Genomic DNA, 14755 nt, shown 5'->3' with positions numbered 1-14755 from the left:
TAGGAAGGGCATCCAGCCGTAGAAACACTGCCAGATTTGACTGGGCCTGATGAAGCCTTCTGGCTTCACAGACCCCAGTAGAACCGTCCAACCCATGCTAGCATGGAAAACGGACGCTAAACGATGATGATGATAGCTCTCAATTTTTCATGACTAATCTACTTTTGCATTACTGGAGTGAGTAGTTTCTATACCAAAATCTTTTTAAAACAACAGTTGATAACAGAAGCATTATATATGAGTTCTGTTAGTGGAAATGATTTTTGTCTTGTGGGATAAAGTGAATAAACAACAAAACCATTACTGTTGGGTCAAATAAATAGTAGCATGTTTTATTTATTCATTTGCTCAGCAAAGTACAAATTCCACAAAAAGTTTATATGCAAAAATGAAGATCATAGTTCAAAGAACTTGAAAGAACCTTTTGTTTTAAGGTTTTAAAAAACAAATTTTTCTGAAGTTTAATCAGTACACTAATACTATGTTGTTTAATGATAACTAGATTATGACTTTATAGATGATAGCATATACTGAGTCAAAGACAGCAAGATAAAAATAATTTTTTTGAAACAATTAAGAAGCTTTGTTTACTTCAGTTTTAACACATGGAGTTTATTTTCTGACGACACTAAAAAATTAAACAAAGTCCAAAGATATTGGTGGTGGTTAGCTTCAGCAAAAGTTATAAAATGCTATATTTGAGAAGACCCACCCACCATAACAAAACTGAGATCCTAAAACCAAGGTGCCATGTAAAATGAACTGGTGCTGGTGTCATGTAAAAAGTGCTGGTATCACGTAAAAAGCATCCAGTACACTCTGTGGAGTGGTTGGCATTAGGGAAGGCATCCAGCTGTTGAAACCAAGCCAAACGGACTATGGAACATGGTGCAGCCCCTGGCTTGGCCAGGTCACGTCAAACCATCCAACCCATGCCAGCGTGGAAAATGAGTTTGAATATAAGTTCATATATCAAGAGGACAACAACAATTTGATATTTCAAGGTAGTCTCTTCATCTGAGGGTTTGTACAGCAGCAAAAGTAGCTTATGCTATGGGCCCTGCTTTCATGTACTGAACTTATTTTTTGAAAACAATATACTATTCAATAAGTTAACAATTACTTTAAAAAACATTATACATTAAAAATTCAGTCAGTTTATTTTGGTTACATTTAATATTTTATCTTAATATATAATTTGCAGACTAATATAATGGTAATGCCTGCAACATAGGTTAAGTAATAAATTCAAGTTAATAAGATGGAATTGCTTGCAGAATACAAAGTTATGGTCTGTATATCTACTTGGTTTGTTTGAAAAAAATGTCATTGATTGGTGTCAAAAGAATGTATTTCTGTTTGACATTTTTTATGGAAGTTTTTATCTATCACAGATAGTAAACTATCACCATATGCTTGTTGGATTAAAAACCATGTTAGAAACTAATAAAGGTCATGTATCACAAGTAAGGAAAGTGTGTAAAACGTATAAAAAAAGAAAAGGGTGCAAATGAAAAAGAAAATGCTGCTAAAAAATTATTCAGGTTATTATGTTCTGATCACCTTATACACTGAATATACATTTTTTTTTTCCATCAGAGAAATCTTTGGAGAAGTGTAATCAATGTAATATATGAGTTACTTACAAAAAGCACTTTACTAAATAAGTTATACGACAGGAGTTTTCAAGTATGAAGTGCTGACAGACTAGACATTTAAAGTTAGTTTATAAAATATGATCAGAAAATACTTTTCCACTCACCTGACTGTTCCATATACCACCCTGTTTGCTCTGATGGTCACTTGTTAACCTAATGTAGTTGTTTGTTATCATAGTAGATCCTGTAATATCCCACAATGGGATATTCATGCTTGGACCTAGAAAAAAGAGAGAGTAAATTACAAATTATAACTCAGAAAAGAAATTTTGAAGTATAAGGGAAGATTTCAGTGCCATTTCTTCAATGATATTGTTAAAACATCAGACTTAAGCCTTTTCCACAAATAATTCCATATCTTGTCTCAAATATTATTGACATCAAGTTGCCTCATCTATTTTGAGATCCTCATACAATAAAGAATCAACCCACTTCCCCTCTCTGAAGGCTAATAGTAATAAACTTGTAACAAAGTAAGACAGTAAAATTTAAGAAAACTAGTGATACTTCTTCTGAGAAGGATGCCTTGTTTGTTTGTATGTATGTGTGTGTGTGTGTCACTGTTCAGTTTTATTTCAAGATTTCTTGTCAATAGAGTAAGTGCCAGTTTCTAACCTAGATCCAAGGCTCCTTCATTGGAATTTCAACATCAACAACAGGGTATTTATTTTTGTATGTATGTATGTAGAGATGGATGTATGAATGCATGCAAGTTGTAATAATCAAGTCAAAGCAAATACTGTTATTTTGAAATGATTTAAAAAATATGCTTCAGGTCTGTATAATATTTAATAGGAAATGCATCCATTACATAAGACCATGTATATATGAATATGTGTGCATATATATATCTATATATATATATATATATATATTATATATATATATATAATATATATATATATACACAAGTACACACACACACACACACACACACAGGGTGCCCCAGAAGTCACAAAGGGGTTTCAATATTTGATAGCTTTTTTTTAATAATTAATTTTTATATTATATTTCAGATTTATATAAAGACCCTAAAATTTAGGCATGAAAAAGTACACTATACCGAACAGCGAACACATTGTGAAATTTTATTACAAAAGCCAAGGATCAATAATTTGGCCTCAACGAGCATATCATCATTATAGAGCAATGAATTGTCCAAGTGAATCAATGGTCAGGCAATCGGTCATTTTGAGGATCAAGGATCAGTCGGTGACCTTCCAAGAATAGGTGCAGGATGACTTCAGAAAAAGTGACAGGACCTTATTTCTTCAAAAATAAGGATGGAGGCACTGTACTATCACTGGAGATGAACACCACCCCATGATCCAGAATTTCTTACATCCAGTGGTTCAAGATATGCCTGGCATGTGGTTTCAGCAGGATGGAGCCACAGCTCACACTACAACGAACACAATAGAAATGACCAGGCAAATTTTTGATAGAAAATTAATTCATTTCTAGAGATAAATGGGCCATCTCGTTCTCCGGATCTAACCACTCCAAACTTTTTTCTATGAAGCTATCTTAAGGGAAAAGTTTATATCAAGAAGCCTCAAACAATTGCAGATCTTAAAAATAACAGAGCAGAAATTAGATCACTGAAGCCACAAACGTTAAGGACTGTTGTAGAAAACGCCTTAGAAAGAGCACATTTATGCAAATTGGAAAATGGATGCCCTTTAAGAGATATCATCTTTCACACTTGGGGAAATAAATCTTATATCCTTTCTCTGTAACTTACCTACTAAAATATCACAATTTTTCAACAAAATAAACAAGATATTAAATATTGAAACCCTTTCATGACTTCTGAGCCACCCTATACATACATATATACACACACACACATACATGGGTGTGTGTTTTTCCAGGCTATAATAGGTTGTACAACTATATACTGATGCCTTGTTGATTCACAGATGGATGCCTTTTCTGTCAAGCACAGAACTACAGGATTTGTAAGAAATATCAACAAATATAACCATATTATTTTGCACATCTGCAAAAGATATAGAATGTAAACATTCATCTGCACAGATACACATATATAAATACACACATACACAATAAGCTTCCATAATTTTCTGAATTGGAGCTTCACCACCAGATGCAATTCCACTCACAAGATATTGGCCAGCCCGAGCAGTGAGGTAGAACTGAAGGCCATATGGTAACAAAGCAAATGCTGTGTCCACACAGCTATATAAAATAGTTGTGCATAAAGAATTGTGGTGAAGAGAGAACATTGGTTACTGCTACCACAGGGCTAATGGTTAAGAAAATGGTTGTGAAAAGAGTAGAATGTTAAGCATACAAGAGATCAAGGTAAACTAAGAAAACATGATGTTCATTAATACCTATCAATGAGGATGTGACTAGAGTAAAAATAAGACCCCTAGTGTAAGATGACACCACAAACAGAAGTGGCTCATCCTTCTACAGAAAGCATTATTTTTTCTTAAGTCTTTAAAAATTAATTCTCAATAGTGTTAAAATTCGAAAAGCTAATTATCAGAGCCTCTCTGAATAATCTGATAAGGAAGGTATTTAACTTTCTGATAATCTGCTCTATGGACAAATTTCACTTGCTCTATAATTCTATGAGTCCAGGACTACTGTGTACAAGTTGTAAGACATGCTAAAAGCAAGTTATAAAAGCAATTGCTTTTGAGAGATGTTAGCCAATGTATACAAAGGAGAAAAAAAAGATTCTTTGTATTGCCCACATATGATTAATGTATAGCACAACACATGGTCCAGGGAAAATTTAACCAAACCAATAAGATCTTTAAAAATATATAGCAATAAAAGTCATTGCACAACAAAATAAATGAGTTTTTTTTTTTTTTTTTAAATATGTATATTGATAACCTAACTAAAATTCTCAAGCTAATTCATCATCATCAGTATTTTATATTTATTTTTTCCATGTTTGCATGGCTTTAAATGTGTTGTCTCCTGTACACTTCTCACTATGTGTTGCAGCTCCTTGTCACCTCTTTCCTGGGGTTCAGTATCTTAAGATCAGAGTTAACAACTTCCCATGTATTCTTACTCAGGTTCCTTTCACTTCTTTAACTATCATCTTTCATGTGCATCACATCTGTACTAACATAGTCACCTGCACACTACAGTGGATTCCTTTTATACCTTGTTTTACCTCAACTCATTTGTGCTCTGTCTTTCAAACACTATATTACATGTTCATCACAGATACATACTTTGTTTCTTTTCAACCTTCATGTATCTTCTGCATTCAAAGCCCATGTTTTGCTAACATGCAAAGTCTCAATTCAGACAAGCATCAAAACCAGCAGTTTTTCATTTGGAGAGAAAAAACCTTGTAACCTTGCTCCATCTACAAATCTGGTCTATAGTTTAGCATCAGGTTGTTTTGTAGAAACTCCCAGTTGTCTATGTTATAAACCTCATCTTCTATTCTTCCTTGTCATAAGCAGGCATTGCCTAATATTTTTCAGTGATACTACAAACTACTTCTTGAGAACCAGCTACATTCAAGGTCCTTCTTCTATCAAGCCTGCCTGTGATCCCAATGTATACCTTGTGCATTTATTATTTACATTGGACACACAGTATAGATTTCCAACATACATACTGAGAATAGCCATGTTCTTGATGGTAGAAAAAGTTTGTAGTCTTTCTTGCAAACTAAAACTTCAGTCTTTGTTAACCCTTTTCTTACTATATTTCTTTTGAAACAATCATTGTCAATCGAAACTAATAAAGAATATATTAAAATAACTTTGTCCCCATTAAGCCGAAATTTGGAACATAAATTAGTATGAAATTCTATTGAAAGGATTTAAAACAGACAGTTTGCATCATAGAACCAGCAGTGGTTTCAGGCAGGTTGGTATCAAAAAGGGTTAAGCTTAAATTCTAAATTTCTTGATTCTAGACTGCTTTCTCACTTGGAATTTTTGGTCTAATTCTTTAACTGATTTGGCTATGAGAAGTAGGTCATCAGCATACAAGCATATGCTCATGGGCAGCTGGTCTTAAATTCCTCAGTTATATTAAAAAGGAGACTGAAAACCAAACCTTGAACTTATAGCCTGAAAACACCTCCCTGTATTATCTAACTGCCTGTCCTACTTCAGTTATTTTCAGCATCTCAGCAACTATTCCTAATGATGCAACTGCTTTCTCTGCTTTCAAACCCTTAATGGCCCTTCTGACCATGCAGCTGTCAATTGCATCAGCTAATATTTTTACTGGGTTTATATGGCGTTGCCCCTCTCTTTCCAGTGAGGTGCATATACACAATGCTAACATTCCATACACACTTTTCTTCAATGAAATTCTGATTCACATTGATAAACAGCCTTACAACTTGGAACACCACATATCTCTGATTCTCCTCTCATTGCAGAACATTGGCAAATCTTTCTGCTCCTCTCTATGTTTAGTTCACCTGACAACTAGCTTCTCTCCAAGCTACCTGATATTATTTGTTGCCCCACCCAACCATCATTCTTTCCAAGTCTATTTATTATAGCTTTATCCTCTGAAGTATTATCATCAGTTTTACATTCCATCTAACTGGAACCTTGTTGAATCCATAGATCTGATCTATGATTTGCAGCAGGTTATTTTGTAGAAACTCCAAGTTGTCTTCTACATTATAAGTTTCCCTCCACTATGCCTCCTTCTCATAGACAGGTATTGCCAAGTATTTCTTAAACGGAATTCTAAAAATAAAATGGTATAACTACTACTCTTATGCATATGCAAACAAATCATCCCTGGAATAAGAATTGTGGGTAAGTGAGTGAGAGCAAGTGTCAGTAAGCAGTTTTATCACCAACTGAACACTTTAAAAATCAACATCAACAGTAATTGTTATAATTGTAGCTTAACTGGTATATAAATCACTATTTCCTAAATCAAATTTCATGTATCATCTAACAGAATTGTCAGTTACATATGATAGTGCAATACTGACCTAATAGGAGATGCCTATGCATGGTGAATGGTTGTTAGACACATCATTAGTTATTTAAGATCAAATTCCGTGTCATAGCTAATCAAAATTATTGGAATCTCCCTTGTTCTTTAAAGAAGGATTTCCTTTAAAACATAAGCACTCAATTCTCATGACACACAAAGTAATCTTTTCAAATTTTATTAACAGTGTTTTGTCAATGCAGACAATCACAAGTTTCCTCAAATTCAAGTTTGTTTTATTTTTCCTCTTAGAATCTCCAGTCTGTGAGTGAATACTAGAATGACTTCCTATATCCTACGCTAGGTTAACACTGTAACGCATGAAATTCCTCACAGATGTTCTTAATGCTGGTAACTGTAGATCTAAATTGTACAATTAATAGTTTCATAAATCCGATTTCTGTTCAAACCACACTAAGATCAATTAACCATTATATCTCAGAAACAGTAAAGTGCTTAAGGGAAAAAAATTAAAATGCAAAACATTTCTGTCTCCATACAGTCAATACTAAGCTTGAAACTCTACATGTGAGAGTAGCTAATAATCTTAGTTCTATGTTAGTCTGTTGTATTGTCTGGCACTGTCAGCTATGACAATGAGAGTTCCAGTTGATCCGATTAACAGAACAGCCTGCTCACAAAATTTATGTGCAAGTGATTGATACCTTGTCTATACCAGTCACAGATACCCTTCCTATAATTCTTAGGGGAGATTCAGCATAACACAGAGTGTGACAGGGCTGCCCCTTTGAAATACAGGTATTTCTAATTTTTGCCAGCTGAGTGGACTGGAGCAAGGACACAACACAGCACTGGGAATTGAATTCATGACCTTACGATTGTGAACCAAAAACCCTAACCACATACCTTCACTACATTGTAATGTCTACATTATAACAAAACCAACTTTCAATGCTTACGAACAGCTGCTGCGAAAAGTAATTACACAAATTCAAATATGTATGCTTAAATAGTCAGTTTGAAAACATACATTCATTTTATTATTAACTATAGTTTGAATGAAAGGATTTATTGCTGAAATGAATAATTACTTTCGATAAACAAATTAAAACATACTAAAGGGATTTATATACAAACTAATTTATTTTATAGTCTGTTCTACAATAAAAGGAGTGAGGGTGGATGAAAATGGTTTCTTGCACTAAGCCAGAGATAGTTATATATTATTTTTTTAATTCAAAGCCTTAAAAAATCTATACTAATGCTTGAGTATCTTAACAGAAACAAATTTATAATTTTCATATATTTATCATTCATCTTTGCATAAAACACAGATATACTTCAATGTAATACCATATTGTTTTTATGTGTAGTTTGATATCTACTTTCATATTTGATGTATGCAGACAATAATTGTATACATCTAAGAGTTCTTCATCTTATATATTTGCTTTGTTAATTATGATTCATATTATTCATTTGGTTGAAATACTTCATCTGTAAGATCAGTTGATTATATCTGACCTAGCTGTACATGTTGAAACAGTATTTACCTCAGATGCAATATACTTAAAATCTAACAACTACATCTGTATATAAACAAACTTACATTTGTTTTTTTAGAAGTGTTGAATGTGTATCGTACAATACAGACAAGAAAGTGGTATTTTCAAACACAGTATTATCATTAAAGCAGTAGAAAAATTGGGCAATATTACCCTTACAAGGCAGAAAAAGTTGTCAACAAACAGCCATGGAATTTGAACCCACATCCCCCAAGACAATGGTTGAGTGCTTTACTTAAAATGCTACAGTTTATTATTTGTAGTAAGAACTCTATATTTTGAACTGCAAAAGCTTTAATAGAAGTATAAATGTTACACAAAATATATATATTCATAATCTAACTACAGATACACAAACTACACAAATCTAGAGGAAAAACATCATAAAAACTATCTGAACACCTGGTTTAACCACATAAGTCAGATAACTAACTTAACAGCTTGTATTATGTCCAATACATAGATCATATTAACCATATAAACATATTTGTTACAACTAATTTATATAAGTAATACTATCTTTATAAACAGGGACAGGTAGAAATAGCAAAACATTGAACTAAATGCTTTATTTGGTATTTGCTTTCATCCCCATGAAATCCCACAATGCATTGCTTGCATTTGATCAATTCAATCAACTTTCACCTCTCCTACAAGTGTGATCTTGAGCTTCTAATTAGCATCCAACATCTCATCATTTGCATGTACACACACACACACACACAAAGAGAATTGACATCAGGAAGGGCATCTGGCCATAAAGCACTCTCAAAAAACAGTCTTTTCCAACTCAATGCCAGCATAGAAAAGTGATTGCCAATCTATGATGAATGTGTGTGCATTATATATATATATAATTATGCATATATGAATTTATAAATGTACATAGACACATGCATACAATCTCTACTGTAGTCTTAAAGGTTGCATGGCAACCTCACTAGTGTTGGTGCCATGAGAAAAGCATCTGATACACTACATTAAGTGGTTGACGTAAGGAAGGGCATTCAGCTGCAGTAACTGTGGTAAAGCTGTCATTGGAGCACAATACAATTGTTGGACCTGTCAGAATCTATCAAGCAGTCCAATCTATGACAGCATGGATTTTAAATGGCATATTGTATGCATATATGTACTGCGTGTGTATATATATAAATTTTATTTAAACAAAGGCCTCGCTGTTCTGTGTGCTTTACTTGCAGTCCACCGAAAGCATATTCAGGTTCCTTGACATGTCTCGATATATTGTACAATATTTGTAAACAAAAGGCTCATTCAAATAATCTCATATATTTTCACTTCTCTGCATAAGCATTATACACGCTGTTCATTGTTCAACAGACTTGCTTACAAGCAAATGATGGTTAGCATCAAGAAGGCCATCTGCCAGTAGAAAACTATGCTCCAGTGTAGTCTCATCCGATCCATGCGAGCATGGGAAAGTGAATGTTCAAATGATAATATATGTTCCTAAAATGATTAAGAAACAATATGATACAAGGTCCAGATAATGCCCTAGATACTATCTTCCACAAACATATGTTAGATTTCTATAACAAGACCTACAAAGAAAAAATCCTAAGCCTTCTTGAAGTCTTCAATTCCACTTTCAAAGAAAGGTGGTTTTCACCTGTCTCAGAACACCTCTAGTCTCAAATATTTTTAACTATGTTCCTTAATAGAATTTCCCCTTATATTGTCCCATTCAGCATTGGAACCAAAATGATCTCTGCAAATGCAGATCAACATTATATATATCCTTGCACTTAGAACACAGAAACTCCAAGCAAAAGGCATCAATTGTATTTGCGTATTTTCCCAAGGCATTTGATAGTATCAACAGAAGAGCCATACTATATATCTTGCTGATCTATAGTATTCTAGATTGTTAAAACCATCACCATATATGAAAGCTCATCAGTCTTTGTGCAAAGCACAGAGAGTTCAAATAAAAAGTTTCTAACAATAGTGGGAATACTAGCTCCATTTCCTTTGTGATTGTAGTGACTACATCCTTAGTCAAAGCCTTGAATCCATCCAAGACATAGGCCTTGTCATCAAGCAGAAATTATCAAGATGTCAGCAGAACCTGTATTTCTTTGATCTTAACTATACTTGCTGGAAGGGTTCCCAACGCATGGGCAAAGGGGGGGGGTTACATGATGGGGGTAGTGTTTTCAAAAGTGCTGGCATATGCAACCTGATCACCTCTGCCGATCAAACTCCCAACCCATGCGCTCCTGTCACGATACTGATTCTACAGAACTGGGTTGGGTATGAAAACCAACTTTAAAGTATAAATATAGATGTTTTTGAATCAGCAATGTTGTGTTCAGTTAAGTCCTATCTGGGGTGAAAAATCAATAAACTTATTCCTTATGGGGTTTTCCATTTAATCAGGATAAAAAAAAATTTTTTAAATCAATAAACCTACTAAAATTGGCTACACTCCATTTTCTGACTTTTATCATTTTTTATGTATTTTGTTCAAACTGGATGCCAGCATTACTTAGGACTCAAGGGATCTTTGAATGCTTTAAGTTCCCCAAAAACGGAAAAAAAAAACAAGCGATGTTGGGAGGACAAACACAGACACACATATATATATATATATATATATATATATATACGATGGGCTTCTTTCAGTTTCCATCTACCAAATCCACTCACAAGGCTTTGGTCGGCCTGAGGTTATAGTTGAAGACACTTTCCCAAGGTGCCCAGAACCATGTGGTTGGTAAGTAAGCTACTTACTACACAGCCACTCCTAATATATGCCATCATCATCATTGTTTAATGTCAGCTTTCCATGCTAGCATGGGTTGGATGGTTAGACCGAAGGCTGCACCAGGTTCCAATCTGATTTGGCAAGGTTTCTACAACTGGATACCCTTCCTAATGCCAACCTCTCAGCAAGTGTGGCGAGTGCTTTTTACATGCCACCGGCATAGGAGCCAGTCAGGAGGCACTGGCATCCACCATGCTCAAATGGTGCTTTTTACATGCCACCAGCACAGGAGCCAGCACTGGCATTGGCCATGCTCAAATGTTGGTTTCTATGTGCCACCGGTATGAGTGCCAGTCAGGTAACACTGGTATCGGCGACGACTACGATTTCACTTTGTTCAACAGGTCTTCACAAGCACGGCATATTGCCCAACTATTGAAGGCTGCTTTTAAATGGGCCAGTTATGTGACAGTAGCATTGGCCAAGGCTATGGTCTCACTTAGCTTGCCGGGTCTTCTCAAGCACAGCATATCTCCAAAGGTCTTGTGTGTGTTTTTTTTTCTCTCCTTGTTTTCTGCGTCCCTTTCTGTAGAAGAGCGTAGGCTCAAAACGTAAAATACTTTTTCTATTCCTGAGCGTTATGCTAATATATCTGTTTGTTTTGTACACCACGTGTCTTCGTCTTTTGTTGTTTTTTACGTAAACTCTCCCTATATATATAAACACACACATAATGGAATACCCTCTGTTATACTACTAAGATGTTCATTTTATGTGTGTAAAAAGAAACTCAAAAACTATTTAAGTATCAAAGTCTGAAAAATAGTAAATTACTAACCATATTTCATGTAACCCTTCCTCAAGTTATTAAATGTTGTTTAACTACATGTCAGCTCTAACTGAACAGACCTGTGGTCAAAGCAGTTCCAGTTGTTACCATCGTCTTTTTTCCAGTACACTTTATCCGAAACTAGAGGTGAATTGACTGTTGTTTCTCACAGACCAAGCTCCATACAGTTTCACTCGATTGTTATTGATTTATTTCATTGGTGCTCTTTCCACGCTTCCGAAAACAGAGGAAAGAAAGCGAATTGACATGAAATAACCAACTCAAGTGTTATTATTTCCATACTCTTCAAAAAATAGATAAAATAGTTTTTAGCTCGGGTTCAACAGTGACAATCCCATCTTTTTACGAATTCCTATGAGTAACATTAGCATTATCTACAGCGTTCTTCCCTTTAAGACAGTGGGGTTATTATTTTAGGGAGATTTCTCGATGGTCGACGATCGTCTATAGGCTCCCTTAATAGTTCATCCCTAATTGAATTGTAGTTTTACCACTGGTTTGCTCAATCAGTAGCTGTTTCATCGAACTTTCAAACACAGGCTAATAGTATATAGTATGTCTACTACTTCTGCAGTAGTTAAGATGTAATTTGTAGATTTAATTGTTAATTCTAGTAAGTCGAGCAAACACGAGATTCCCCTTCGTTAAGTTGTTAACTAGAGACCAACTCTGTTCGATAAAGCGTATTCTAGTTGTGAGCTTCCTGTCTTTTTAGAACAAGGATGTACCCAAGTGTGTTATTTCTTTTAAAGAAAGTGGTTTGAAAGAAATTTGCCTTCCATCTCCTGTAGGGAGAGACAACGCAGTAGTAGTGGTAGGTGTGTTAAGTTGCTTCTTAAAAATCGGTTAGACTAGTAAAACACCCGTAATACACCCGAGATAAACACGCGCTAAGTGGTAGATAAAGGTGTCTAACAGTTTCATCAGTAGTTATCAAGATTCGCGTCCTATATTATTATTATATACTAAAACTTAGCTTGTCCGTGCTGATTTCTTTTCTGTAGGGATTTCACATAGATAAGAGCACATTATATTACCCTAACTTCGATGCCTTATGTCAAAGTCACGAATTTAAAATGGAAGAAAATGATTCCATACCTAATACTTATATATCGAATTCGAAGAGACACAAGTGACAATGGTGCTATTTGAACTCAAAACGTAGAAGGGTGAAAACAAGCATTTCGTCTACCTACTACACTTTTATGCTTTTCTATACATTTTAATTTTGCTTCAACGGGATGTGAATCACTATGTTTAACCTTTTAGTATTTTGGTTCCACTCTTTTATATAATAGGACACAAAAAAAAAAATGATATTCTTTTCTCAGAATCCTCACTAGCGAAAAAAAAAATCAAATCAGACAAGGAGGATAGGAAAAGTTACAGACACTTAATACAGAGAAGTTTCTACGGACTTACCTAAATAAGGTTTAACAAGCGTGTGTTCTCTTTTCAAATAATCTTTTGTGTTCCATTCTCCTAAGACTGTAGAAAAGATGGTTAATAAAAGGGTGAAGAGACAACATTCGATACCGACCGATAAGGAAGCCATATTTCGTCGAATAACGTGAAAAACGTGATTCTATCCCAGAATGCCGAAACGCTCTGTTACCTTTTCAGTGTTGGTTACACGCCTCTCTGTGGCTAGCTCTTTCTCTCTCTCTCACTCTTTCCCTTTCTCTCTCTCTCACTCTTTCCCTTTCTCTCTCTCTCGTCTCTTTCCCTCTCTGTCTTTCTTTTCACTTTCTCTCCCTTTCTCCTCTCTTTTTCTCTCTCTCCACTTTCTCTTTATTCTCTCTATCTCTTCTCTTTCTCTCTCTTTTTTTTCACACAACTATGTAATACAAATATACTTTTGCGTGTAATAGGTGTGTCTAAGGATAGTGTAATTGATTTCGGGAATCAAGTGTTGAAAAATAAAGTTTAAAGCTTTGTTTAGGAATTATAGGGAAATTACTCAGTTGGGTTTGCAATTAAAGAAACATTCGGGAAATGAGAAACTCTTATATGAACATCATTCTTGAAATTCTTAAAGTATATTGGTCCCAGTGTGTGTGTGTGTGTGTGTGTGTGTGTGTGTATGTGTGTGTATTAGATGGTAGTAAGTAACCAGCAAGCTATATTCAATTTCCAATCAAGCCACTTCCCTCTAAACACGAAATTTGCAAGTGAAATCAATACTCTAGGGGGAGATTGGATCCCACAAGGCTGACTCATTTTCAAATTATTTGAAGAAGAAGCAGTCAATGGTGATTAACAATCTAGAGAAAGTTACAAACTATTTTCATATGTGGCTCCGAGGAAGCCACAGTCTGTTGCACAAGCATTCAGCTCTGAATATGCTGCTTCTTTTAGCAGAAACAGCTGTAAGCTGATGAAGGTGATTATGTGACTCCTGTTCTATTTTCATTCATTAACGTAAAAAACGTGCATATGTGTGTGGGTGTGATCACAAATGCACTATATATATATACGTGTACATTTGAGTATACAGGCTTTCATCGTACAGAAAACTCCAGGTCAGGACCAGAGTTATTTTAAGGGGGACCTGGGGCACTTCAATTTCAGTGGAGCTTTCATACACAAAATTAGACTCTTGGGAAATTAGCAAATCTAATTCTCAACACCTGTCTATTGCATGGAATTGAATTTGATGAATTAGCAGAGAAAATTTAAATAAAAGACCAAAAATATCGCTTTATAAATACACTTTCCAAAATTCTAGTTTTTTTTCTCACACGTCCACCCACTTGTAGTTTGACTTCTCCTTCTTTGTGAAAAGTGCAATAAAGGAGGGAAGATGGGGTAATTTTTTTTTTTTAACGCAAGTCACAAATGTTTCAGAATGTAGAATACTATAAAATAACCGAAAATTATGAAAAAGAAAAACATATCATTTTGTTGCTGTTTCAAAGGTATGATGAGTATGGTGGGGAGACAAACATTTAAAGATATGAATTTCTAAAATTCTTGTTTTAAAAATGCTTTCCTTCATTGTTTTGCAATGCAAAACTTATAT

General features: G+C 34.7%; 1 protein-coding gene across 2 annotated transcripts in view; it reads right to left on the bottom strand.

Annotated features, from left to right (window-relative positions):
- LOC115218888 (vesicular integral-membrane protein VIP36) overlaps positions 1 to 13382 on the bottom strand; it is a 34963-nt gene extending 21581 nt beyond the window's left edge. The window contains exons 1-2 of one of the 2 annotated variants that reach the window (XM_029788883.2): positions 13156 to 13382; positions 1763 to 1878 (exon numbers count right to left, since the gene is read on the bottom strand). In XM_029788883.2, coding sequence (XP_029644743.1) covers positions 1763 to 1878; positions 13156 to 13288 — 249 coding nt within the window. In that variant the 5' untranslated portion in view covers positions 13289 to 13382. Of the gene's footprint in view, positions 1 to 1762; positions 1879 to 11721; positions 11915 to 13155 lie in introns of those variants that run through there. The other variant, XM_036508967.1, reaches the window with a different exon arrangement.
- Positions 13383 to 14755: the final 1373 nt, after the last annotated feature.

Source organism: Octopus sinensis, linkage group LG14 (genome assembly GCF_006345805.1).
Source record: "Octopus sinensis linkage group LG14, ASM634580v1, whole genome shotgun sequence".
Lineage (NCBI taxonomy): Eukaryota > Metazoa > Mollusca > Cephalopoda > Octopoda > Octopodidae > Octopus > Octopus sinensis.
Note: the sequence above shows the minus strand (reverse complement) of the source record. Positions and strands in the feature narration are given on the sequence as shown.